At 62.9% G+C, this 23,060-nt stretch overlaps 1 protein-coding gene across 7 annotated transcripts in view; it reads right to left on the bottom strand.

Annotated features, from left to right (window-relative positions):
• Positions 1-23,060, bottom strand: part of CAMK2B (calcium/calmodulin dependent protein kinase II beta) — a 90,814-nt gene that overhangs the window by 15,949 nt on the left and 51,805 nt on the right. For 4 of the 7 annotated variants that reach the window (XM_047763382.1, XM_047763386.1, XM_047763383.1 and 1 more), the window contains exons 4-12: positions 17,707-17,761; positions 13,993-14,058; positions 7,517-7,589; positions 4,633-4,735; positions 4,461-4,544; positions 3,742-3,836; positions 3,451-3,573; positions 2,814-2,897; positions 1,759-1,801 (exon numbers count right to left, since the gene is read on the bottom strand). In XM_047763382.1, the coding sequence (XP_047619338.1) occupies positions 1,759-1,801; positions 2,814-2,897; positions 3,451-3,573; positions 3,742-3,836; positions 4,461-4,544; positions 4,633-4,735; positions 7,517-7,589; positions 13,993-14,058; positions 17,707-17,761 (726 nt within the window). Of the gene's footprint in view, positions 1-766; positions 842-1,758; positions 1,802-2,813; positions 2,898-3,450; positions 3,574-3,741; positions 3,837-4,460; positions 4,545-4,632; positions 4,736-7,516; positions 7,590-13,992; positions 14,059-17,706; positions 17,762-23,060 lie in introns of all 7 variants that reach the window. The other 3 variants (XM_047763384.1, XM_047763381.1, XM_047763388.1) reach the window with 1 other exon arrangement.

The raw sequence follows: 23,060 nt of genomic DNA, 5'->3' as shown, positions 1-23,060 counted from the left end.
CTGCTAGCCTTATGGGGGCTGGCCAAGGTCACAGTCTGAGGAGCAGGAGCTGGCCTGGGCCTCCTGGGAGGTCTGCCCCCCCAGACTGTGGCGGCAGGTTGGCAGAAGCAGCCTCTCCCATGACAGGCTGGGGACAAGGTGTGGGGGCCTCGCAGAAAGAACCAAGAAGAGGCCTTCAGAGTCATTCTCGCGGGTCCCCGTCCTGGGGCTCACGGGGTGTGTCTGGGACTCATTGCAGACCACCAGCTCCGGGCAAGTGGCCAGGAGCGCAGTGCCGTCCCTGGGGGCATATGAAAGCCAGGTTGGAAGGGGTGGCGAGGGGGCGCTCACGGGGCAGGCTATCTGCCCATGACCTACTCCCCAGGGCCCCCATTCGGGTCTCAAACCCCCAGCAGCAGCCCCGAGGCTTCCGTGGGGTGGTGTCAAGGTCATGATGGGCAGGCAGGGACTGAGTCTCAGAGAGCAAAGGGCTCTGCCCAGAGGGGTCTCCTGAACCCCAGACTCAGGAACCAGGACGGGGAATTCAAGCAAATGCGTGTAGGGCGACATGGCTCGGAGGTCACCTAACCTGACCCCGCCTTAAATAGGTGGGGTCTGAGGTCACTGGGAAGTGGGGGGGGGGCGCCTCCTTGCCCAGAGGGTGGGCTCTGTGGGACGTGTCCACGGCGGGAGCAGGGGCTCCCGGGGCCTCTGGGGTGACTCTCAAGGCCCAGCTGGCGGCTGCGTGCAGCGAGGGGAGCTGCATGCCGACAGGCGGGACATCTACCTTGTTCCACCAGCCCCATGGTGGTGCCGGAGGCCGCGGTGGACATTGTGGCCGGAGCGGTGGTCTGTCTGCCCACTGTTAGCACCGGGTTAGAGACGAGGGGAGGGGGCGGACACAGACGAGGGGTGGGCGAGGTGAGGGAAGAGAAGAGACAAAGGAAGCAGAAGAAGATTAGAGTCAAAGTTTAGGTGACGGATGGTTCCAGAATCCCTTTCACAGGAGCGTGAAAACAAGATGAGACTGATTGACATTGGAAAAGCATTTGCCTCCTTTCTCCTTGGAAAACCCCAGCGGGGCCTTCCGGGTGCCCGGCCGGGCGCGTGGACAGGACACGACCTATTAGTATTGGTGTGACAGCAGATGCCCCCCTTCCCGGCAGCACAGCATCACAGCAAAAGTAACAGGACGGGGCGGGAGCTGATGCAAACGGACAACGAGGACGGACCACAGACGCTCCCACACCGGCGTCGCGGGCGACAGACAAGCCACGGGAGAGCCAGGGGGCGGCGGCCCCGCTGGGGGACGCTGTCCTCGCTGGGCCTGCGGCGGCCCGGGACCTCAGGGTCGCCGACAGACTGCCCCCCCCCGCCCCCCGTCTGGAGCGGCCGCATGCCCCCCAGCCCTGCCCACCCTGGGTGCCCAGACGGGCAGCCGCCAGCCAGCGTGTCCGGAGCCTCCTCTCACCACCCCCCCACACACAGAACGGTGCTCAGAGGATTCAGGACAACAACGAGGCCACAGAGGTGCCGACCAACGCCTGGACAGACACACGGAGCTGCGGCCCGGGCGGCGGGCAGCTCAGACACAGACCCAACACGCAGGGACGGGGCGGGCCTGGGTGCTGGAGCCCGGCTCCTCCGCGGCCTGCAGGCCTCAGAGCGAGGAAGGCTGAGCCGAGCCAGCAGCGGGGGCGGAGGGCAGGTGGCTGGCGGCAGGTCATTGCCCAGCCTTCCCGCCGCAGGCCTGTTCTTCCTGGAGAAGGCTGTTCTCACCTGAGAAATTCCGTGTGGCCAGCATGGTGGTGAGGATGGCGCCCTGGGGAGAGACACTCAGCTGAGGCCCGGCGGGGACCCCCGCCCGGACCTCGGGTCACAGCTGTGCAGAGAGGCCAGGGTTCTGCACAACCCCGAGCTGCACCCAGGCAAGCCACCTACATCCAGGATTAAAACAATGACACACCCGGGTCCTAAGCTGCCCACCGAGAGCCCAGCTTCTTTTATTTTTGTCTTTAGGGCTGCACCCACGGCACATGGAAGTTCCCAAGCTAAGGGTCCCACCGGAGCTACAGCTGCCAGCTTACACCACAGCCACAGCTAAGCTACACCCAGCTCACGGCAACACTGGATCCCCGACCCAATGAGCAAGGCCAGGGATTGAACCCACATCCTCATGGACACTAGTCAGATTCATTTCTGCTGCACCACGATGGGAACTCTGAGAGTCCAGCTTCTAAAGTGCTCCAAGACCCCCAGGGGCCGCGGGGCACCTCAGCTCCTGGGTCTGCCTCTCCCGACGGCCCCTGATAGGCAGTGCACACCAGCCGGGGCCCTGACCAGGCCTGGGGAGTCACTCTCAGCACAGGGCGGCCTGGGGGCGGGCAGTGGGCCTGGTGCTGGATGGCCTCCCTCCGGACCCGCCCCTGTCCACCCGAGCAGCAGAGCCTGGCTGCTCTCCTGACAAACCTGCCCAGGTCAGAAGGTTCTCATTCCCACCCAGAGAGCATGGCTGACCACAGGGCGCCCGTCCCCCAGGGGAGCCCCTGGAAAGCCCCCCAGGTGGCTTGAGTGGCTGAGAAGGGGCCAGCTCTGTGCCTGGGCACCTTTGGAGCCATTGCCATGGAGGGACTGAGTCCACCTGACACGTCTGCTTGGGACAGCACGGACGAGCAGCCTGTCCTGTGCCACTGGGACCCCCGCCCCGCCGGCCACTGGGGCCCCTCTGGCTGCTCCTGGGGCGGGGCCCTCAGGAGGGGGGCACAGGTCCTCCAGCGGGTGAGCACGTGTTCATGGCGAGGCACCCAGGGTGCACGCTGGGCTCGGCGTCTCACCTTGAGCTTCCTCCGGGCATTGAACTTCTTCAGGCACTCCACCGTCTCCTGCCTGTGCATCATGGAGGCCACGGTGGAGCGTTGCTGTGGGGAGAGGGCGGGGAGAGGGGTCACACTGCGAGGAGCTCCGAGGGCATTAGCTTTGTCCCCAAGGCAGGATCGAAAGAGGGGTTGGGGGGAGACTCAGGGCAGCAACACCCCCGGGGCCCTCGTGCCAAGAGCTACCAACCACCCACTGCAGCTGGAGGCCACCTGTCCCCGATCCTGCCTGCCTATTCCCCCAGCCTGTCACTCCTCATGGCCCGTCCACCCCCCCCCACCTGTCCTCACCATCACCTGTCCCTGGTCAACCTATTCCTTGTGCCCACCTCTACTGCCCAGCCTGGGCCCTGACCACCCCTTCCTTCCCTAACCCGCAGCCTGGGGCCCTGCACACCTGTCCCCCGACCCGCTTTGCCACTTCATCCCTTCTTCCCACGGAGCGCCTGTCTGCCAGGGACTGGGGCCTTTAAATCCACCAGCATGTCCCAAGCCATAGGCCACGCAGCCTCCAGGAGACCAGGGTACCCACTGGCTGGGAGGAGAGGGCCCCAGGGTCAACTCGCCAGGGGGCAGGTATGAGGCTGAGGCCACTTACGCAGACCCACGGGTGCTTCAGCGCCTCGTGCGCTGTGATGCGCTTGGCAGGGTTAATGGTCAACATCTGGTTGATGAGGTTTTTGGCTTCAGGAGTGACCGTGTCCCACTCGGGGGACGGGAACTAAGAAGGAATACAATGCACACGGAGCCTGACGCGCTCTGCAAGCAGGAGACAGCATTCTCCCGGGACCTCATCTGGAAACAGCTGGCACCACCCCACTCCCTGCCTCTCCCAGCCTGCCACCCCCCCCCCGGGGGCGGAGCGATCAGGAGGGACCCCCGCACTTACGTCATAGGCTCCGGCCTTGATCTGCTGGTACAGCTTGTGCTGGTCCTCGTCCCAGAAGGGCGGGTAGCCCACGAGCAGGATGTAGAGGATCACCCCTGGGGAGAGCCGGGCACACGGGCTCACACTGCTGCCCCACTGTCCGCCCAGAGCCCAGCCCCGGCCCGAGAAGCCCACAAGCGCCGCCACACTCGGACATGGCCACGTGCTGTCAGGTGCGTGACCCCCATGCTCTGCCACGTCACAGCTAGGGGACCCTCAGCCAGTTGCTGAGCCTCAGCTGGGGGGGGGCCCTGCCCCCTGCCCCAAAGCCAAGGAGTCCTCGTGTCACCCCCTCCCCACTGGCAGGGTCAGCTGGTGTCACTGTCTGGAGACCCTCGTGTTGGCAGAATGGTGGGAGGAGCTCCCGCCCCCACCCCACATCGCAGGGGAGGTTTGAGGCCGGCCTGCTCCACTGCTGGAGAGTTCGGAAGACCCCCACCCCCCGAGACCCCCGCCCCCAGCACTGGTCCGCCATCCATGCACCTGCTCCTTCTCCAGCTCTCCCTGCGGAGGGAGGCCCTGGGGCGGTGGGCTTCTCGGCAACTGCCAGGGTCCCATTAGCAATTCTAGCCTGGCCGAGGAGGGTGCTCCTTGCTGGAGTCACCCCCCGTCAGCCGGGGGTGGGTCTGGCACAGCACAGCTGCCCTGCAGCCCCGCCCTGCCCTGCACACCAGCCTCACCGCACGCCCAGATGTCCACCGGCTTGCCGTACGCCTCCTTGCGCAGGACTTCCGGGGATAGGTAGCCTGGCGTGCCAGCGAACCCTAGCAAGAGGGGAGAGGGCAATGTGAGGGGCCACGGCTGCAGCTGACACCCTCCACCTTGCTCCCAGCCGGCCCACCAGGTACTCACCAAACCATGCCTGCTGGTCCCCCTGTACCTCGATAGCCAGGCCAAAGTCCGCCAGCTTCACTGCGGCCCCTTTGCACTTGCTGGCCAGGAGCAGGTTCTCGGGCTGCAGGGAGGTGATCAGCCCGAGGGCATGTGGTTTACACAGGGTGGGGGTGGGGGTCAGGGAGGAAGGGGGACAGAGCAGCAGCTTGCAGGCAGGGGTGCATAGGTATGAGCCCCCACCACGTGGGTGTCCCCCTGGCTGATGCCCTTGGCTTGGGTGTACCCCAGAGCCCAGGGCCTGCACCCCACAGCCTGTCCCCCTTCTCTCCAGGGGCAGGGACAAGAGTCCTAAAGCAGAGCGAAGCTGCTCTCAAAGCGAGAGCCCAGATGCCTCATGCCCAAGAGCAATGAACTCAGGGCACTGGCACCAAAACTGAGCTTCCCGCCCCTCCCCACGGCTGGCTGCACAGAAACCCGGTCAGGGGCTGCCTGCTCGAGGGCTCAGGCACTTCCTATGGGGCAGTGACCCTTAAAGGGCAAGGAGGAAGGACCAAAAGGCCCCGACGGTCTGGGCAGCACAGGACGTCTATCCGAGTGCCAGCGGCCCTGGGGCTAGGTGAAAGGGGCCTGCCTTGATCACTGCCCATCCAGTGTCCACAGGCAGGAAAGGCCCCGTACACACTCCCTGCCTCGGGGCGCAGCACTCCTGCTCAAGCTGCAAGGACATTCATTCCTGTTCCCCTGGAACGCCGAGGAGGTGGCTGGCCCCTGGCTGGGGACGCTTGGCCCGGAAGGCCGGGGGGGACCCTGTTCGCTGGGCCTCTCCCATCCTGGCCTGTTCCACCGGCCTCAGCACCTCCCAGCGGTCAAAGCCACTGGGCTTCCGCATCCTGAGGCCCTCCATCCCCTGGCCAGGCCACCCTTCCGACAGGAAGGTCCTCTGAAACCACCCTCAGCTGGAGTGCTGCCAAAAGAGACAAACGTCGCCAACCAAACTGAATTAACACCGCTTGTACACCTGAGGTGTTAGGATGCAACCCGTGGAATAGAGGAAATACGCCAGCCCCAGGCGCAGAAGCCAGAGCTCCTCCAGGCCCCACACAGCCAGACGGACCAGGCTCTGACGCTCCAGGTGACACAGGCTGGGGGCACTCAGCCCTGTCTGCCCAGCACAGCCTGGAGGCCCCTGGACATCAGGGGGACCCCAACATCAAGAAGTTTGAATGAGTAGGGGTCAGGGACTGCAGCTGGGGACACGACCTGATTTCTACAGCTCAAATTCCACCCCCCCTCAAGGGCACAGACCAGCCCTCCTCCTGGGGACCAAGGAGCTGGAAGGGCTGGGCAGGAAGGCTGGGGGCCCCCAGAAGAAGAGGGAGGGGACCCAGCTGGGCTGAGCAATGCCAGCCCCTAGCCCCCAGGCTCAAACCCGGCTCCCCGGCAGCCCCCCGAGATGCTCTGTCCAACCTCCGCACTTGGCTGAGAGGAGACCCACCACCAGACCGCTCCTGGGGGGCTCAGGCACGACGACGCGGGGTGGGGTATCTCCCTGGAGAAGGAGGGACAGTTGGCTCTCCCCAACTCATCCTGCCCCCTTTGGCTTTTTCCAACAAGGGTTCTGTTCACCTCCAGGTCACACCTGGGCTGGGGGGCATCCTTCTCCATGTCTGTGTTTTGCGTCAAAGTTAGCTATGCATCGTGGGGTCCGGGACCAGGAGGGGGGTGCGTGCCCACTCCCGCGTGGCCCCTCCTCCCAGAGGCCCATGAGAGAGGCCCATTCGGACAAGACTCGGTGACAGCAGGGGATCCATAGGACAGGCAGACAAGGCAGGCCTGGGTGAGCACGTGAAAAGACAGCGGACCCCACGGCACATGCAGAGAGGGAGCAGGGACAATGAAGGGCACATGGGCAGGGCACAGGAGAGGGTCCTGGGTCTGCTTCTAGGGGGACATTATCCCCAGGGCAGCCCCGCAAAGATCAGCTCACGCACACACCCCTCAGCGAGCCCTGGTCAGCCCTGGCACCGTGGGAAGGTGGGTCTCAATGCCACCAGCAGGTCTCAGAGCAGGGATGACCCGCCTGGGGGTCCCCCCATCCCAACAAGAGAAGAAACGGACCCAAACCCAGCCTTGGAGAAAGCTGCAGTCAAAGAAAGGAGAGGGAGAGGGAGGAAGGGGCAGGGAGGCTGCAGTGCCTCCTGGGGGCCTCCCACCGCACTGAGCCCTGCGGCTGGCAAACCAACCGGATTTGAAACGGTCTGTGGCTCCGCTGCCCAGAGCTGAGCCAAGGGCCCCAGAGACCAGGAGAAAGGGCTGGGGGTTTGCAGAGACCATCGGGCCGGCCCCTCACCCGCTGCCCCTGAGGCATCAGTCCCACCTCCCACACGTGGCCTGTGTCCCACCTGCCAGATCTGAATCCCTACCAGAGCCCAGAAAGCGGCCCCAGGGTGGAGACGTGCTAATAGGCTGATTTTTGACAACTGTCCCCTCAGCCCTGGAGCCTAGAGGCGTTGGGAGGGACGTGTGCAGACGCATGCATGCATGCACACACGCAAACACACGTGCGCACACCTGTGCGCACACATACCCAGGCACATGCTCTCACACACGTGCATGAATACACATGCATCTGCACACATGTGCACACGATGCTCCCACAGCTGCACACACATGTGAGCACAAATACACACGTGCCTACGCAGGTGCACACCCATACGCTTGGGCATACAGATCCACATCCTCCCATGCACGCGACTTCACGCTCAAATGCATGTGCACGCACACATCCCACGCACCCAGTATCTCCTGGCGCTTTCACTGCCCCACCCCAGAATCTCCTGTGAAACACGGCATGCAGTTACAGACGACAGACACCTGGCATAGAGCGGGGTGGGGGACTCACCTTGAGGTCCCTGTGGACGACCCCCATTTGGTGGCAATGGAGAACCGCCTCCAGGATCTGCTGGATGCAGTGACTGCGGCAAACAGCAGGCGCATTAGTGCAGGGGGCCCCCGAGGAGTGGGCGGGGGTGCAAGAGCAGGGTGCTGTGTGGCACTGAAGTGGGGTCCGCAGCCTGGTGGGGGGCTGCGGGGAAGCAGGGGATTGAGGTGCTGCCTGCCACAGGGGAGAGGAGATGCTGGCCAGGAGGAGGGCCTCTGGGGCTCCTTCCTCACCCTCGAAGGTCAGCACGAGGCACAGCCCACTGCGCCCCCAGCCCTGCCTTCCCCTCTGGCCAGGCCCATGGAGGTGATGCTCAGAGGAAACATACCTGTCCTCAGCGCACCCCCCCAGGCTCATGCTGGCCAAGCCTGGCCCTGAGCTTAGGAGGGAGGCCAAGGCTGAGCTCATATTCTGCAAAACAGGCTGGAGATGGGGGAGGGCGGGAGGGGGGGCGGGAAGCAGAGGTGAAAGGGCAAGGGGGAGGGGGCAGGCCAGTGCGACAGGGTGGGAGTGACGCCCTGGGCACCAGGGCCCCTCTCTGTTCTGGGGCAGGGCTAACGCTGCAGCCACTGTCACTCATGTGAAATGAGATCATTTCATTTTAATAAACCTGAACTTCCACACCGGTTGCTGGCTGCCACACTAGACGGCCGAGCTCCATAGCAGCCCTGGGGTCCCAGAAGCTCTCCTGGTGAGGGGGCAGCCTGGCACTGCCCAGGGCCCCGAGCCAGGGACCTCCTTCCAGATCCGGGAGAAGTCCCGAGCCTTCCGCTGGAGGGAGCGGTCCAGGCTCTCCTCAGGCGCCTCTGACACCTGTACTTCAGGAATACCCCCTGAACATCAGACCTGGATGCCCCCAGCCCCTGTGCACACTCAGGGATGGCCCTGAGTCCCTGTGGCCTGAACCTGCCTCCCCCAGGGGGCCCCAGGGGTCTGGACAGTTTCCAGCTGTCCCCAGAGCCAGGCGCAGACCCCTTGGGGTCCCACAGCATCCCTGCAGCATTACCAACCGCAGGGGACAGGAGGGCTGTGGGCTGCCTGGAGCCCACCCCCTGACCAAGGCTCTTGGTCACAGACCCTTTGGGTGGGGGGGGGGAGGCACAGGTGGATCCCTCAGGACCCCTCCAGCCGTGGCTGGAGCCTCTGGGGGAGGGTATTGGTGACTGAAGGTCGGCTGGAGGGGTGGGCTTTGTTTTCCTAGCAGCAAACTCGGACAGGGGATGGGGGACCAGCCCTCTTCCTCAGATGGCTCTGGCCACATCTGGACACCGCTCGCTGAACAGACACGTGAAGCTGAGTTTCCGCCCTGCAGACGGCTAGACTCAGAGTCCTAATGATGACAGGTTCCTGGGATCGGGGCAGGGGTCAGAAGGAGCCAGGCCCAAACCTGAGGGAGGCAGTCTCCCAGCGGCCCCTCCCCTTAGATGCATCCAAGGGCTGGAAACCCCACCCCCATTCTATGCCCAAAGCTCTTCTGCCCGCCCTGCTCCCAGGGCTCCTGCTCCTCCCGCATCCCTCTCATCTGCTCAGAAAAATCCAGGGGTTGGTCCTCACCCCCATCCTTCCATGTCCAGCTTCCATCCAGCCCTCACCAGCCCTCCCGTTGCTACAGGCACAGGCTCGGCCCCCACAGGCAGACCCACCACAGCAAGCTCATCCAGGGGCCTCCTTCCCTGTGGGCAGAACTCGGCCATGAGGCCCCCGGGTGGAGGCAGAAGCCAGATGAAGGCTCCAGCCCCTGCAGCTGAAGCCACTGAGCCAGTGCCCAGGGCAGGGGGCACTGGCTTTCCCAGTCCAGCTGCAATCCCCCGACCCACCTCGCATCACAGCGCCCCACCTCCCACAGGGGCTTAGCCACCTCCTGCAGACCAGCCGCTGCCCGTGCTGCTACGGCCAGACCCTGGTTCTGCCCCGGGAGCCACCTGTCCGAACCGTGTGCCCAACCAACTCCACAGAATCCATCCTCCCTCCAGAGCATCAGCAGCTTCCCAGCCCACAGGCTGGCATCTCTTGTGTCACTGGCTCCTCCCAGAAAGCCCTGGAATGATCTAGCTCCAACCTGGGGCCTGCAGAGACCCCGGCCCGTCCTGATCTCAGCTTTGGGTCAAGCCCATCTTCCGTCTTCACCCTCAGGACCTTGCCTCGGCTCTCAACCCCAGGACCCTCTCTGGACTCTCCTCTGTGCTGAGCGAGTGTGAGGCACCCACGTGGTCCCCACGGTTGTCACGGGGTGGCTCCGCGCTCTGTGTGGGCTTCTGGGCAGCGTCCGTCTCTGCACTGCACTGTGGCCTCCAGGACCGCCAGGATGTGTGGGTTCTTTCCTCTCCACGTGTCCTCGGCCCCGCCTTGCAGGAATGTGGCCCCCAAATGTTTCTTGGACCCAGGGATCCATCTGCTGCAGCACCAACTGATATGTCGGCTCAGATGGGGGTGGGCTGTGCCCTCTGCCCTGCTCCGTGTCCCCTCCTGGGGTCACAGGGCCCCCAACCGGCACCAGAGATGAGACACCTGCTGAGCCACCACCCAGTCTGCTTCTCTCCTCAAGCTTCACGGGACTTGGCTGGAATCGAGCCCTTAGCTCTGCCACAGCTCTGGTCCCCCGATCCCACAGGCCCTGCTCATGGCGCTTCATGGCCCCCCGGATGGGGAGACGGGCTGTCAGGACAGAGGCTCCTGCTGGCTTAGCCCCCGCTGTGCACAAAAGAGCTGGCCAAGCAACAAGTTCCCCAAGAGGAACCTGCAGGACCACCGGCTTCCCCACGGCCGGTGCTGGCCTGTCTCCAGGGCTTATTCCTCACGGCAGCTCTGGGACTGACGTGGGAACGGCCTCTGCAGCCTGCAAGTGGACGGGACACTTGCCTGCCTGGGGAGTGGCCCATTCCAGGCAGCCCGCCCTCCAGGGATCTCTGCGGACCAGTCCCCGGGCTCTCCTCACCCTGCTCTCGCCCTGGTCTCCAATCTGAGGCCAAGGGCTTGGAGGACACGAGGCCACCTGGCCTATCACAAGGTCCTGCCTCTCCTCTGCCTCCCTTTTCATTGCCCTTCTTCGTGGGGGCTTTGGTCATTTTCTGAACTATTTAGAAAGCTACTTTTGTTGTCAGCTTTGTTCCCAAGAGGCATTCCAGACGCTGGCCAGGTCCTGGGCGTTATTCTCCCAGCTCTGGGCTCTGCTGTCATCTCAGAGGCTGTCACCTTTCTTCCTCCTCGCTGGGACAGCCAGCACTCTCCCGGGCTCCCTTTAACCATCTCCCATGAGCCATATTGCTTTTTAGAGTTTTGAAAAATGGGTTCTAGGAGTTCCTGTTGTGGCGCAGCGGAAATGAATCCAACTAAGAACCATGAGGTTGCAGGTTTGATCCCTGGCCTCACTCAGTGGGTTAAGGATCCAGTGTTGCTGTGAGCTGTGGTGTAGGTCGCAGATGGGGCCGTATCTGGCGTTGCTGTGGCTGTGGTGTAGGCCGGCGACTAAAGCTCCAATTCGACCCCTAGCCTGGGAACCTCCATATGGGGGGGCCCTAAAAAGGACAAGAAGACCAAAGGAAAAAAGAAAGAAAAGTGGGTTCTAAATATTTTCAACTTTGCTTTTCCGGGTTGGAAAAAAGACCCCTCATTTGCCCCACAAACTCCAAAATAAAGGTCTCACTTCCTGCTAAGAAGAATCTCCAGCCTTCTTGGTTAGAAAATGGTTCAGAAAAGCAGCTCCTGACTTGCTTACTCTTCCTCTAAAGACATAACACGTCAGAAATTCATCAGACACTCGGCTTTGAGCAGCACATCCCCCAGCAGGCCCCCGGAAGGGTGGCTAATGCACCTGGCCAAGGAGGCGCCCACCACCCCCGTCAGGGGTCTCAGGCTCCACCAGCCTCAGCACAGCCCAGACCCCCTTTTGTGGGGAAACAACCTGCCAGGGTGGGAGAAAGCCTTCACCGCGCCTGCCACCATGCCTGATAATGCCTGTGAGTGGCCCACCCACAAGGGCAGCCACGTCAGACTCAGCAGGCCCTCTTGTTTGAAGGCTAAGCACCCACACAAAGGTCAAACGCATGCTTCCAGGGTCCAGGGCAGCCAGAGGCACGGGCTTAATGAGCCGGGCCAGCTGGAAGGGATCCCCAAGAGTGTCCCCCGTTCCTTCTCACCCCCCCCCCAGTAGTCTGGCTATGAACTAGGCAGAGTCTGTGAGAGGAAACTAGGCATTTGTGGACCGGGCCCCGATGGCTGGGCGCCCTCCACAACGGAGACCCGGGCAGGAAGGTCAGGAGGCCTGCCATCTGGGCAGGCAAGAAGGAACCACAGAATTGGAGGGGCTGGGGTGGGGGCAAAGATGAGGCCAGAGGCAAGTAAGCGATGAGGGTGGACAAGAAAAACCAAGGCCACAGGTGCTGGGAGGATGGGGGGCATGGGCGGGGGAGGGGGTGTGGGTGTGGGGATGGGGCACGAGGTCATGGGGCACAGGGGTCTCCCAGCCAAAAGCAGGGCTACACTGTGGGCCATGGACCCTTCTCAGGCAAGACCACCCACCGCAGAGTGCAGGACGGGTGCCAGGCCTTGGGCTAAGCCCAGGACAGGGCACTGAGGACCAAGGAGCCCTGGCAGGATGCTCCAAGCAGGTTGAGGGGTGGGGAGGTCCAGTGAGGGCAAGTGCCCCCTTGTGGCGCCCAGACACTGGGGGCAGAACCAAAAGGTGACCCTCTTCCTCCTGGCGCTGCCCTGACTGTGGACCCCTGGGTCTGAGCTGGGGACAGCCAGCAGGGACTTTCCTTCCTGGCCCGGCCAGGCACCTGTTCTGCCCTGGCATGTGTCAGGATGGGCCAGGTCTGGGGGGCCCAGCAGGCAGGCACCCACACTTGGGACAAGCTCACTCGAGCATCCCAGAGCAGGAGGAGGTGGCTCTGCTCTGCCTCCTTCTTTTTCTATCAGTAGAAGATCCAAGTGGAGTCTTCCTGTTCTCAGAGGGAACAGGTCACTCCCAGGCGGCTGTGCAAAGTGACAGACCTTCCCTGCGGAGTCGCAGAAAAGCAGCCAGTACCCTGATACCCCTCAGGCGATCGGCCAAGGGGGAACCTCAACCCAGACCGGACACCCCTCCCACAACACCCTCCTCTAACGTCCCTGGCCTCCTGCCACCCAGCTCAGTGAGCGCCCAGGGGGCACCAGGAACCCGCTCTACCTTCTCACGGGAACTCAGGCTGTCACTGACGGGCAAGGCTGCCCAGGATGGAGAAGCAAGTCACAAAAACCTACTTTTAAAAATAATGCTCCTTTTCTTGATTAAAAAGGAACACACATTCATTAAGGAAAATTTTTAAATAGATAAAGATTAAAAAATTAAAAAGTTGGGAGTTCCTGCAGTGGCTCAGCAGTGATGAACTTGACTAGCATCCACGAGGATGCGAGTTCGATCCCTGGCCTCGCTCACTGGGCTAAGGATCCAGCATTGCCATGAGCTGTGGTGCAGGTCGCAGACAGGGCTCAGACCTGGCGTTGCTGTGGCTGTGGTGCAGGCCAGCAGCTGCAGCTTCTATTCACCCCCTAGCCTGGGAACTTCCCTATGCCGTAGGCACGGACCCATAAAGGAAAAAAAATTAAAAAGCATCTTTACAGCCTAGAGAGGGCCACTGCCGACCTTTTTTCTTTTGCTTTTCAGTGCTTGTCTCCATGGGAGCCAGGTGGGCACGGAGGGCGGGCAGGGAGTGGGGGCCCTTAGCCATGTCCCAGCTGAGATGCACTGTCCGGAGTGATATACCTGTCACGGGTCAGGGTGGCCTCTGGCCAACAGCCTGGGTCAGAGCAGACCACAGAGGACCTACCCTTCCAGGGAGGGGGGGCCCTGCCACCTCCCAGCAGCCACGCTCCAGATGTCTCTGAGATCATCGCCTTTGACCCCCAGGAGGGCTGGCTAAGTCCCTCCATCCCCAACCCCGCAGAGCCCGGCTTCCTGCCCACTCCCCCGGGACCCCAGGAAGGAGAGCCAGCAGGCACCTTCCCATCAGCACAGCCCCCACTGCATCCCTTTCTGCCTCCAAGGTGGCTTGGGACAAGGTCACAGAAAAGGGTTCCTGGCCTGTCTTTGGAAAAAGCATTTGGAAACTGCATCTCTGTGAAGAGGTCAGGGCGTCCACTGTGGGCCTTGGACAGACAACCCGTCCAAGGGGACTCTCTGCTCTCCCCCCATCAGCCACCCCAAGAAGAGCCCCTCTGTGCGGGGAGAGCGACCTGGGACATACAAGCTGCCCCTGCTCCTCAGCCCTGCCCAAGAGCGTCCAGCAGAGCTGGGCCGGGCATCCATCAGGCGGGCAGCCTGGCACTGCCACCTGGTTGCCCATCTGTCTGGTTAGAGACCAGGGGCACATGGGGTCCAGAGGGGCATGGGTCAGGCTTTGGGAGGGCGGCCGGGCAGGAGAAGAGGGGGCAGGACAGTGCCAGGGCGCTGCACCCACCTGGCGTCCGCCTCGCTGTAGTACTCTCTCGCCACGATGTCTTCAAAGAGCTCCCCGCCAGTGACCCTGGGGAAAAGCACACGAAGGTCACGGGTTCCAGAGACCGCCGTCACCCTGTCCCCTCCAGCACGATGGCCACCTCCTGCCCGTCGTCCCCACCCCCCCACCTCCGCCCTGTGTCCACTGTCCCCTGGACCGACAGCTCGCCAGGTGTTTCCTCACACAGGCGGCACTGAGCCCTGACCTTCAGAGATGCCAGTGACGTCCCCAGGGTGGGCAGCCCAGGCCTCTGCAGTGTCACCCGGGCCTCGTGACTAATTCTGGGCCTGAGGAAATCTGTTTCCCTCCTCAAACCCTCCCGGGCCAGAGATTCCGACCCCGCCCAGAGCAGAGGGGCCAGAGGAGATGGTGCCTGGGTCTGGCCTCCGTGGTGGGTGAGGTCACGAGGGGCTCAAAGTCCCCTCTCCGGGAGAGAGAGACCCCTGTCCGAACACCACCCTGCCATCTGTCCCTTGGCCAGGGAGCAGCCTTCAGGCCCTACGGTCAGGATGGACCCGAGGAGCAGGAGCCACTGCTGGGAGGGCCTTGGGGGGGCCCAAGGGGTCCAGGCTGCCTACGATCCCCCGGGGGTTGAGCAGGCTGGGCGTGGACAGCGAGGTGAGAAGCAGGGACGAGGGATGGGAGCACAGGGGGCAGAGGGGAGCCATCCCAAGCCCCCACCCCACACGGCAAAGCTCTGAGTCCACCAGAACGCTCCATCTAGAGCTTTCCACCCCTGCGTGGTCCAGAGTCCCCCTCCTTCATCCTGTGGGGGCTCTAAGGGGCACCCTCCTTCCAGCGCTGGCCCCACGTGCTATGATGTCTCCGTCTGCACCTCGGTTCCCGTTAGTTCTCGAAGTTGGGGCTTGAGCTGGCCTCATTTTTTGCCAGCACTCAGGGCCGGGCTGGTCCATGGTGACCACGAGCACGGGCGCTGCTGAACAGTGGCCCTGATGTGGACGGGCTTTCTCTTAGTGCTGGAGAAACACAAAAACCGGGGGTGCCCCGGGGGTGCTGGGGTGCCCCCTCTCGAGGCTGGATGCTTGCCTTCAGATCCTGGGGACCCCACCCCTGGCCCCACAGGCCTGGAGTGAGGAGCTCTCAGAATCCCACTTTGCTCAGCAGGGCTGACTCCTGAGAGGACGAGTGTCATGTGCCTGTGCGGCAGGATGGGGTTCGCGGTCCAGCCCAGAAGAGGAGGACCCCCTGTTTATCTCTGGTCAGGTCAGCAGAGCCCAAGGCCAAGCACAGGGCAGAGGGGGGAAAGGCCACGGGCACTGGCCAGGGCTGCAGCAGGGGCACAGGGGGTGTCCCCAGGAGGCCCTGCCAGAGGCTGGGGACAGGCCCTCCGAGTCCCTGCATCCACAGGAGGCTCCGGGGGTGCAGACGGGCCTCTGGGACCTTATGGTCTAGAGCTTAGGGCAGGGAGTTGATTTCTGGAAGCCGGCATCTGGAGCAGGCTGGGGTGGGCCCAGTCTGGGGACCAGTGTTCTCCCGCTCCTCGGGCCCTGACCAGGCCATGTGGCCAATCCTGGCTGCAGCCAGGGCCCACCAGGGTGCCCCTTCCTCTCCTCCCGGGCCTGGTCCCCAGGACCACAGGACATTCTGAGGTGTGGGGATGGGGAAACCTGTCGATCTCCAAATCCACAGAGCCCCCAAACAGCCAAAGGGCCTGGGGCCTCCTGAAGGTGATGCCAACCCAGGCCAGAAACATCTCCCCTATCCTGGGGCCACAGAGTCGCTGAGGGTCTGCCACGTGGCCCAGGAGGCTGCGGTGGGGGGGGTGCTGCAGGGCCTGCCTGCCGCATCTCTGCTCCTTCCCTCCCACTGCAGCCCCCGCGCAGACCCTCCCTGCCCCCTCAAAATAGCCACTGAGGCCTAGGAGGGTCCTGGCTGCCCCCGAAGCAGAAGCTTCAACAGGCCTGGGGAGCACAGAGGTTTGAGGGGGACAGTGCAAGGCCCAGGTCCTCCCCCTCCCAACAAAACCACCAGCCACCTTCCTCTTGCCAGTGCCCCTCAGAGCCTCTCCCCACGCCTGCCTCCTGCGTGGGCCAGGACAGTCCAGACCCTCTCACACGTGTGCAGGCACTTACGTGCACAAGTGCGTGCACACACACACCCACACACAGACACGTCTCTCCCCTTGTCTGCTTCTGAATCACACACCCCCCGCTGCTGGCTGCCAGGGAGCCCAGGGACTGGGACGTGGCCGCCCTTCAGCCTAATGGCTTCTGTATTTCCCAGAAAAGAGGCTGGTGGAGCTGGGTGGCTCTAGGGACACACAGAGGTGACAGCAAGCCTGCCACCTCCACAGGGGCGATGGGACAGACTTTTTAGGGCCCAGCCTCGGCCCAGCAGCGGCAGCTGCATCACGGATCAGCCCTGGCCGCCTGGGTGATGACTTGAAGTGGTGTCTTGTGGGACACAGGGTAGTGAGAAGTGGCCAAGCCCCTGCAGGGCCAGTTCCAGCCTTTTGTGACCAGGGGACCCCAAGCAGGCTGGGGGCTCCTCAGGCCTTCATGCATCTGTCCTTGACAGGGGGGCGCCCCACGCAGGCATGTCCTGTCCCCACGGCCACGGCCACAGGCTGGATTTCCTGGAGGCCACACGGAGCCGCCCAAGACCTACGGCCCCTGCCCACCCCAGGGTCCCGATGATTCGAGATGGCCTAAATATAGCACCGCTCAGTGGGAGCTGGCGGGGAGCCGAGGGGATGACATCACCGCTTCTAAATCCAGCAGGAAGTGAGAGGCGGCACAGGCCCCAGCCGCACTCTCACTCAGCATTGTGAGGGCACGCACACACACGTACACACGTGCACATGAACACACACGCACACACAAAACACCACAGTGTATCCACTCCCATAAACCACACGCGGACCTGTGTACACGTGCACACTCTCACAAATCATACACAGGCACGCACGCACGTGTGCACCTACAAGCCACATATGTGTGCACACATGCACCCTGGACATGCACGCACACAGGTACACGTCCCCACAAGTCACACCTGCACACTCACACACTTCAGGCAATCACAACACTCTCACATGCTGACACTCACACACACACACACACACGTCCACACCCTACATGTCCACAACGCCCAACTCACACACATTCACATATGTACACATGCACACCACACAGATACATGGGTGAACACAGCACAAGCCACACAATACATGTGTTCACAAGTCACACACACACACAGAAATCCACACACTCATGCTCATAAACACACATGTGCACACAGGCACCCACAGCACAGGCACTCTTGCACACACACTCCCACAAATCATGTGCCCGTATGTGAACACACATATACACCCTCACAAATCACACCCATGCAGCCTCCTTATCAATGCGCACACACCATCATAAACACACTCTTACACAGGTACACGCACACACGCACATGCTCACGCCGGCCAGTGGGCCCCGGTGCAGCTCTGACGCGAATGCCAAGGGTAGGAAGGTGAGTGAGGGACGAGGGCCCGTCCTCCTGGGGCGCCTCCCCCGCCCCCCGCCTGTGGCCTCCAGCCCCCACTGGCCGGATGCAGCTGGGGGTGAGGCAACCCGGGAGTCGGGGGACCGTCGGCCGAGGGTCCCAGCCCGGGCCCGGCGTGGGGAGCAGACGAGGGTGGGGCCCCTGGGCTCGGGCACTTACAGGTCGAAGACCAGGTAGTGGAAGCCTTCCTCCGAGATGCTGTCATGGAGACGCACTGCGGGGACAGGAGGGGCCGTGAGCCGAGGGCAGCAGCCGGCCACCCACGCCACCCACCGGCCTCCACACCCGTCCAGGCCCCCGGCCAGGGAAGGAGCCCACCTACCCCCTCCCCGAGCTGGGGAACTGACCCCAGGGGAGCGTCCAGGGGCCTGCGGGTCCGGCCTTTCCTTTGCTCTGCCGGAGGGAGACCCAGGCCCCTCTCAACTCGGGGCCACGCGCCCTGCTCCCAAACGCAGCAGAGCCGCTGCGGGGCTTCACGGGAGAGGGCGCTCCATCGCCAGCCTCCCGGCACAGGCTGAGGGGGGACCCTTGGATGGAGCACCACCCGCCCAGGGCCCAGTGAGGCATCACTTCCAAAGGTTCAGACCTGAGTTCCCATTTCAGACCCGGCAGGGTCAGCAGGATCGCGCCACGGCCACACACACACCCTGCTGTAGTCATTTTTCTTTTTTAAAAATTTATTTATTGGAGTTCCCATCATGGCTCACCGGAAATGAATCTGACTAGCATCCCTGAGGACACAGGTCGATCCCTGGCCTTGCTCAGTGGGTTAAGGATCCGCATTGCTGTGAGCTGTGGTGTAGGTCGCAGACACGGCTCCGATTTGGTGTTGCTGTGGCTGTGGTGCAGGCTGGCAGATGCAGCTTCCATTCGACCCCTAGCCTGGGAACTTCCATATGCCATGGGTGTGGCCCTAAAAAAACAAACAAAAAAATTTATTTATCATTATTTTTTTATTTCTAGGGCCGCACCCACAACATATGGAGGTTCCCAGGCTAGGGGTAGAGTAGGAGATACAGCCACCACCCTATGTCACAGCCACAGCAACGCAGGATCTGACCTACACCGTAGCGCTCGTATCCTTAACCCATGGAGGAGGGTCAGGGGTCGAACCCGCATCCTCATGATACTAGTTGGGTTCATAACCCACTGAGCCACAACGGGAACTCTTAATCATTCTTCTTCATCTCCCTGAGCCCAGAATGAGGCAGGGCCAGAGTCGTGCTGGTTGGGATTTGATCAATGAGGGAAGGAATGAGGGAGTGGACAGCGAGGCAGACTTCAGCACAAAGAACACGAGCCCAACGCCTCCTTTCTGTCGAGCTGGAGCCGCGCCCGCGTTCAGCAGCAGGGACTTCTAGGAACGGCTCGTTTTGGACACTGCCCCCCACGTGATGGATCCTGCCGTGCGTGTCAGGAGCCCGCGGTGCGCTCCTCCGGAACCATCCCCCCCATCCCGAGAGGTTACGAAGCTGAAGCCGCTGCACAGAGTGGGTAAGTGACGGGCTGATGGTCACACAGCTCCCGCGAGAGGCCGAGCAGCTGCATGGACAGGGGCTCGGAACCCCCCACAGACGGCCACTCCACCAGCCTCGGCCCGCTTGGCCCCCCGCTCCTTGGGCCTCTCCTCTGGGGGGGCTTGCTCTCCCCCACCCCCTAGGATGGGGCTGCCGGCGCTGAAAGGGTCAAGAATGGGGCTTCTCCCAGGCCCCACGACCCCCAGCTCCTCAAAGCTGCCCTCGTTTCTAGCTGCTGCCAGCGTTTTCCCCGCCCCAGCTCCGGTCCTCCAAGGGCCCGGCCAGCAGGGAGCCCATGCCAGGAACCCCAGTGTGGCCGCAGCGGCCCCCAGGGGCAGACACCTGCCCTGAGCAGTGGTCAGGGCCTCAGGTCCCTGCAGTGGCTCACTTCACACACCTGCTTCCCTCGCTGGCTCCCTCCCACTGCCTGCTCAGTCTCAAGGGCCCGGTGGGTCACAGCCTTCTGCCCTCGCCCCACCCAGGCCTGGGCCCAACACCTCACACCCTCCAGCCCAGACCCCAACTCCACCCAGGCAGATCTGCATCTCCCTAATGGACAGCAGACCCCCAGCTCGGTGCAGCCTCCTCGAGGGCCCACCAACAAGCCCCAGGAGGGAACAAAATCTCTCCTCCCTCCTTTCTGGTGGCGGGGGTCCCAAAGGTCCGCCCCTCTGAGCAGCATCCCCCGCCCCCAGCTGCGTGCCCTGAAACTCCAAGCAAAGAAAGACCCCGCCTGGTGGGGGTCCTGCTGTGGTGCAATGCGATCAGCGCCACAGCAGGAACTTGGGAGCGCTGGGACGCAGGTTCGATCCCTGGCCGAGCACAGTGGGTTACGGATCCAGCATTGCTGCAGCTGCTGCTTAGGTCGCAACTAGGGCTCTAATCTGATGCCTGGCCCGGGAGCTCTGGATGCCAGGGCGCAGCCAAGAAAGGAAGGATTAAAAAAAGAAGAAGAGGCGTTCCCGTCGTGGCGCAGTGGTTAACGAATCCGACTGGGAACCATGAGGTGGCGGGTTCGGTCCCTGCCCTTGCTCAGTGGGTTAACGATCCGGCGTTGCCGTGAGCTGTGGTGTAGGTTGCAGACGCGGCTCGGATCCCGCGTTGCTGTGGCTCTGGCGTAGGTCGGTGGCTACAACTCCGATTCGACCCCTAGCCTGGGAACCTCCATATGCCACGGGAGCGGCCCAAAGAAATAGCAAAAAAAAGACCAAAAAAAAAAAAGAAGAAGAAGAAGAAGAAGAACCCCAGGTGGGCAGGGGGCACGGAGGGGAGGGGTCCACCCTCCACCACCCTGCCGGCCCTCTGGACAGCACCCACAGAGGGACGCTCCAGGAGCCTCTCTCTCCTCCCATGCAGGAGACTCTCTCTTCCCCTGGGAGCCCCAGGGGTCCATAAATCTGGGGTCCTGCTAGGCTTTCCTCCAGGTGGAGGCCACCCCTGCCCCCAGTGCAGGGGCGAGGGGGTCAGGCTCCCAGGTCCTGCGGCAGAGCCCTCCCCCTCGCCCTGGAAGACATGCGAGTCAAGGCCACGTGCACAGAGACACCCTTCTTTTTTTCTTAAATATTTTTAACGTTTAAAAAAGAGTTATGCATGGTTTTAATGAAGAGAACCTCCTTAGCACATCAGACCCATGATCTCCGACAGGGCTCAGTAAAAAGCGAGTTGTCACGGCATCTACGACAGGAAAAGCAGTAAGGAAACAGCACTCATAACTCTGGATGCGGGCGGCACACAGAGGCGGCAAATGGAGTCCCGGGAGTACCTGAAAGGGTCCTGCCCGGGGAGCCCTGCGCTGGGGACAACGACGTCCACAAGAGGCCGGGGGCAGGGGGGACGTGCCCCCCGCTGCTGGGGCCATGGCTTCTCCAGGGACAGGACCCCAGGCCAGAGGACTCTTGCGGGGTCCTCCTGCTCCTCCCCAGCAGCCCCAAACCCGTCCCTGCACCCCCAGAATATGATTAGCTTCAAGAAAGAGGCGCTGCGGGGCGGCGGCAGGCCCTGAACATTTGGAGACTGGAAACCTCCCCCTTCCCCTTCCACGCTGGCCTCCTTGGGGGAAGTCCTCCCAGGGCCATCGTCCCCCATGTGCCCACTGCCCGCTCCTGGGTGGACAGTCTTGCAGGGGAGGGCAGTTCCGGCCCCAGAACCGGGAGGCGGGAATTTGCCATCAGTGAGCCAGGCCAAGGAGAGGCCAAGGGTCAGTGTGCAGAGGGAAGGCTGAGGGAAGGCTGAGGGGAGGCTGAAGGGAGGCTGGAGGGAGGCTGGAGGGGAGGCTGGAGGGAGGCTGGAGGGGAGGCTGGAGGGAAGATGGAGGGAGGCTGAGGGGAGGCTGGAGAGAGGCTGAGAGAAGGCTGAGGGGAAGCTGGAGGGAGGCTGAGGGGAGGCTGGAGGGAGGCTGAGGGGAGGCTGGAGGGAGGCTGAGGGGAGGCTGGAGGGAGGCTGAGGGGAGGCTAGAGGGAGGCTGGATGGAGGCTGAGGGGAGGCTGAGGGGAGGCTGGAGGGAGGCTGAGGGGAGGCTGGAGGGATGATGAGGGGATGCTGAGGGGAGGCTGGAGAGAGGCTGAGAGAAGGCTAGAGGGAGGCTGAAGAGGAAGCTGGAGGGAGGCTGAGGAAAGCCTGGAGGGATGCTGAGGGAAGGCTGAGGGGAGCCTGAGGGGAAGCTGGAGAGAGGCTGAGAGGAGGGTGAGGGGAAGCTAAAGGGAGGCTGAGGGAAGCCTGGAGGGAGGCTGAGGGAAGGCTGGAGGAAGGGTGAGGGGAGGGTGAGGGGAGGCTGAGGGGAGGCTGAGGGGGAGCTGGAGAGAGGCTGAGAGGAGGGTGAGGGGAAGCTAAAGGGAGGCTGGAGGGAGGCTGAGGGAAGGCTGGAGGGAGGCTGAGGGAAGCCTGGAGGGAGGCTGAGGGAAGGCTGGAAGGATGCTGAGGGAAGCCTGGAGGGATGCTGAGGGAAGGCTGAGGGGAGGTTGAGGGAAGGCTGAAGGGAAGCTGGAGGGAGGCTGAGGGGAGGCTGAAGAGGAGGCTGGAGGGAGGGTGAGGGGAAGCTGGAGGGAGGCTGAGGGGAGGCTGGAGGGGGGCTGTGAGGGAAGCCTGGAGGGATGCTGAGGGAAGGCTGAGGGGAGGTTGAGGGAAGGTTGAGGGGAAGCTGGAGGGTGGCTGAGGGGAGGCTGGAGGGATGCTGAGGGAAGGCTGAGGGGAGGCTGAGGAGAAGCTAAGGGGAGCCTGAGGGGAGGCTGGAGGGAGGCTGAGGGGAAGCTAAATGGAGGCCAGAGGAGGCTAGAGGAAGGCTGGAGGGGAAGTTGAGGGGAGGCTAAAGGGGGACTGAGGGCAGGCTGGAGGGAGGCTGAGGGGAGGTTGGAGAGAGGCTGAGAGGAGGCTGAGGGGAGGCTGAGGGGAGGCTGGAGGGAGGCTGAAGAGGAGGCTAGAGGGAGGCTGGAGAGGAGGTTGGCGGGAGGCTGAGGGAAGCCTGGAGGGATGCTGAAGGAAGGCTGAGGGGAGGCTGAGGAGAAGCTAAGGGGAGCCTGAAGGGAAGCTGGAGAGAGGCTGAGAGGAAGGTGAGGGGAAGCTAAAGGGAGGCTGGGGAGAGGCTAGAGGAAGGCTGGAGGGGAGGTTGAGGGGAAGCTAAAGGGGACTGAGGGGAGGCTGGACAGAGGCTGAGGGGAGGTGGAAGGAGGCTGGGAGGAGGCTAAGGGGGGCCAAAGGAAGGCTGAAGGGAGTCTGGAGGCAGGCTGAACGCTACTATTTGAATCGAGGCTCTGCTTACTTCCCAGCGGGGCCCATTTTAACAGCGCTGTGGAATACGCTGCTCACAGTGTGCTCTGCTTTTTGCTCTTTAGGCCACACCCACAGCATATGGAGGTTCCCAGGCTAGGGGTCTAATCGGAGCTGTAGCTGCTGGCCTACACCACAGTCACAGCAACACCAGATCGGAGTGGAGTCTGCAACCTACACCACAGCTCACGGCAACGCCGGATCCTTAACCCACTGAGCAAGGTCAGGGATCGA

This window comes from Phacochoerus africanus, chromosome 16, assembly GCF_016906955.1.
Source record: "Phacochoerus africanus isolate WHEZ1 chromosome 16, ROS_Pafr_v1, whole genome shotgun sequence".
Taxonomy (NCBI): Eukaryota; Metazoa; Chordata; class Mammalia; order Artiodactyla; family Suidae; genus Phacochoerus; species Phacochoerus africanus.
The sequence above is the reverse complement of the archived record's forward strand: the minus strand, read 5'-3'. Positions and strand labels throughout refer to the sequence as shown.